The sequence below is a fragment of the Cynoglossus semilaevis genome, chromosome 16 (genome assembly GCF_000523025.1).
Source record: "Cynoglossus semilaevis isolate Cse_v1.0 chromosome 16, Cse_v1.0, whole genome shotgun sequence".
In the NCBI taxonomy this organism is placed as follows: domain Eukaryota; kingdom Metazoa; phylum Chordata; class Actinopteri; order Pleuronectiformes; family Cynoglossidae; genus Cynoglossus; species Cynoglossus semilaevis.
The window spans coordinates 2,308,659-2,312,134 of record NC_024322.1 but is presented as its reverse complement, the minus strand read 5'-3'; the positions used below and the strand labels follow the sequence as shown (position 1 = coordinate 2,312,134).

At 40.0% G+C, this 3,476-nt stretch overlaps 1 protein-coding gene across 7 annotated transcripts in view; it reads left to right on the top strand.

The window, feature by feature from the left end:
- Window positions 1–3,476, top strand: part of etv5a (ETS variant transcription factor 5a) — an 11,912-nt gene that overhangs the window by 240 nt on the left and 8,196 nt on the right. For 5 of the 7 annotated variants that reach the window (XM_008327965.3, XM_008327964.3, XM_008327963.3 and 2 more), the window contains exons 2-5: window positions 2,355–2,498; window positions 2,655–2,748; window positions 2,860–2,907; window positions 3,382–3,432. In XM_008327965.3, coding sequence (XP_008326187.1) covers window positions 2,451–2,498; window positions 2,655–2,748; window positions 2,860–2,907; window positions 3,382–3,432 — 241 coding nt within the window. In that variant the 5' untranslated portion in view covers window positions 2,355–2,450. Of the gene's footprint in view, window positions 1–958; window positions 1,702–1,749; window positions 1,942–2,354; window positions 2,499–2,654; window positions 2,749–2,859; window positions 2,908–3,381; window positions 3,433–3,476 lie in introns of those variants that run through there. The other 2 variants (XM_017040053.2, XM_025063695.1) reach the window with 2 other exon arrangements.

Sequence of the window (3,476 nt, the reverse complement as noted above, 5' to 3'; positions counted from 1 at the left end):
GTTCTCGGAGATGCGCCATTTTATTTAAACATATTTACTTTGGCGACCATTTTATTTCGTATCTGCGTTTAAGCAGGCTGGTTTGTGGCGAATGTTTGTTTGGACTCGCGGTGTGTGCTTCCTGCGTACGTGTGTGCGCGCGCGCGCGTGTGAGTAGACGATAAGTTATATACGTAGACGTGGCTTCGCGTTATCAGGACTGTTTGTGATTTTCTTTTTTATGAATGGACCGACCTTTTTTTCCTCCCTCTGTTTCCACACGGATCGAATTTCACTTCATTGAGAAAAACAAGGGAGGGGTGGGAGGGGGAGGGGCTCAGAGGAAGAGGAGGAGGTGGTGGAGGAGGAGGAGGAGGAGTGTGAATGAATTTCCTCCACCAACAATCCAAAGATTAACAGATAACAATCTGGTTGTTACAAGACCAAAGTATTTGAATAAATATGGCGGTGACTAAAGGATTTTCATATTTTAAATAAAGCCACTTTCCCCCGAAACATGATTCCAGAACTGTTTAAAAAAAAAAAAAGTAATATGCATGTGGGATTTTTTTTAATGAGAAAACTTTTTTAGTCAGAATTGCTACTCAAAAAAAAAGTTGTCCGGCTTTATTTTGTTTTTACTATCATTTACTCACCTACCCAAACTACTGTTTAATGTACTGAAATGTTAGATATTCAATTTATGAAAATTCTAAAAAATAAAAAACTTTGACTTTGTCGTTTTAAAAACCTTTCTGGATGCATTTTGTTCAATCTAATAAAAACTTGTTTGAAATTTAAAATCTAATTATTATAAAAGACCCCATTAAAAATGGGAATTGATATATTTATAAAATTATATATACATTATTAAATAGTTTTAACATGCAGTCGGTTTACTTTTAAGAGATATGATAGGAATAAAACAAATATTGACGATTAGTTCATTTTAAACATTTATTCTACCTAGCTAGCTGCTACAATTAATAATGAATATTTTTTGGGAATAGACTGAACTGAATGTTATATTATCTCTTTGCTTTTTGAGGTAGAAACTCAAAGTACTTGTGTCTAGTTCTGAGTTTCTACTCCTGTTTTGAGGTACGGATAACTTTTAACTCTTTTTCAAAATGTACATTGAATTAAAGGCACTTTCCGTCAACTTTCTGTAGAGCACTGTATGTGCGATGCAGGAGCCCCGGAGACGCTGTTGTTCTACATTATCGTGCTGTACCAATTTGATCTTGTGTACTCTGTCTTCTCTCGGACTCCAGTAAATAATGCCCTGCAGTCACTTCTTTATTCGTCATCCATTAAGTGGGTATGGAGCAGTGAGTCATATCACTCAGTCGAGGAGTGATGTGAGAATGCAGGGCAGCTCTGGTGTCTGGATAGTGTTGTTTTTAAAGGCTCTTTTTGTTTTGTTTTTTCTTTAACTCTGACCCTGGTTTTTCTGGCCTAATCAGGTGGCCCACATGGGGAGCAGATACTCTATTCCAACACGCACAAGTCCAACTGTAACACAAGTTTTGGGTTGGTTTTTTTTTTTTGGCCTTCCGTGGCTGATTTGATTTTCTGCGGTCAGTCCTGCTTATTCTCCCTCGTTTGCGAGGCTTTTTGCATGTGATGCGTCCTCTGGAGGACGAGCTGGAATGGTTTCCGAAGTCTTTAGCTCAACATCTTCAAGCTGATTACAGTGGAAAGTAGTGCTCACAGATGGCTGTGAGTGGAGCTTATATAACCCTGTTACATGTGTTTTGTAATGGCTCTGAGTGTGTGTGTGTGTGCGTGCGTGCGTGCGTGTGTGTTTACGCTTTCCTCTCGCTCACCGCTGAGCCGTGGCTGGGTTCAAAGAGCCGTTTGTTGGTTAAATAAATAAAGGCCTGTGTGATGGAGCCCTCAGTGCAGGAACACGGCGTGCAGCAAACGGACTGGCGGCGCGGTGAAACTGGGATTTTCTAAGTAATGACCTAGAACAACAACAATAATTTGATAACTGAGCTGTCGATCTAGAGCTGGAGACGGGGAACTCTGTGGGGTTTTAGGGCTGCATTCAACCGGAGTACTTCAAGTACTTTGGGTTTTTGTGCATGAAATGTTGAAAAGAGAAGGCACGGTTGCGTTTTAAGTTGAATCACCTTGGGGTAGACAAGTAAGGTTTTTGGCAAAGAAGACTCCGAGATGAGCAGCGATCAACGTCGTACGGAACGATTTGAAATGTTGATCAACTCCGAGATTTCAAAATGGCATTTTTGTTTTCCAATTACAATTTTTTTTTTTTTTTTTTTTTTTTTTTTTTTTTTTGCTGTGCCCTAATGTGAACTCCGTGATATTAGACATACTCATAAATCCTGTCCTGGTCTTATCTCCTCCAGTGATCGCTACAGTGACACAGGCGCTGTCGCTTTAAAGCGAGCACCTCCCCCTCCCCTAATATCTGAACCCCCTCTGCAAAAACAACGCCAGACGCCATGGATGGATTCTACGACCAGCAAGTCCCATTTATGGTTCCTCCCAGTGTAAGTGGACAACACAAACATGTTAGCCTTGCCCATTCCATGGCCGTATTCCTCAGCCCGTGGCTTGAGAGTATGGACGGATGAGTAAGCGGATGACAACATGGGCCAATATTCTTGACATCTGACCTTTTTCTTTTCCCCTCGTCTCTACTACAGCACAACTCAGGTGTGAAGGAGTCGACGAACCACAGGACTCTTAACGAGCGGAAAAGGAAATTTGTTGACACTGAACTAGCGCAGGACACAGAGGGTAATGTCGCTAATATCGCTAGTATTTTTTTTACATTTTTTTTATTTCTGGTAGATATGGTACTGTATATATTTTCAGGGGATGATTCTTGATTTTTTTCTGTTCTTGCAGAACTCTTCCAAGACCTCAGTCAGCTACAGGAGATCTGGATTGCAGAAGGTAAGATCGATGTTTTGGTCTTCCTCTTGGAATCATTTCCAAATTCAAGCTAACAACAACAATGAGTTTTGCTACTAGATCTCTAGTCTTTAATGCTTTCAAGTCGAGTTGAGTTTTATCTATGTTTCTGGACGTTAACATCCTGACGTTGGGCATGACCTGAGATGACAGATTAACCCAGGAATGTCATCCGATGGTATTTTTCCGTTAGCAATTGGAGCGAGAAGAGCAAAGTCCTGTTTATGTGAAACTGCTGACCACAAACCTTTTTTGTTTTCTACCTTTAAAGGAGCTTTAGTGCCATCTTGACTTTAACAATATTTAATTTAGTTGTTTTTACACATGGTTACAAAAAGGCACGTGGAGTTATTTCTGATGCAGTTTCTAACTATGTGCTTTTATTTTTTTATTTTGTTTTACAGCCCAGGTGCCACTAACTATGTGCTTTTATTTTTTTATTTCTTTGTTTTACAGCCCAGGTGCCTGACGATGAGCAGTTTGTCCCCGATTTCCAGTCAGACAACTGTAAGTATTTACCTCCAGTTCATGTTGTATTTTTTTTTTTTTTT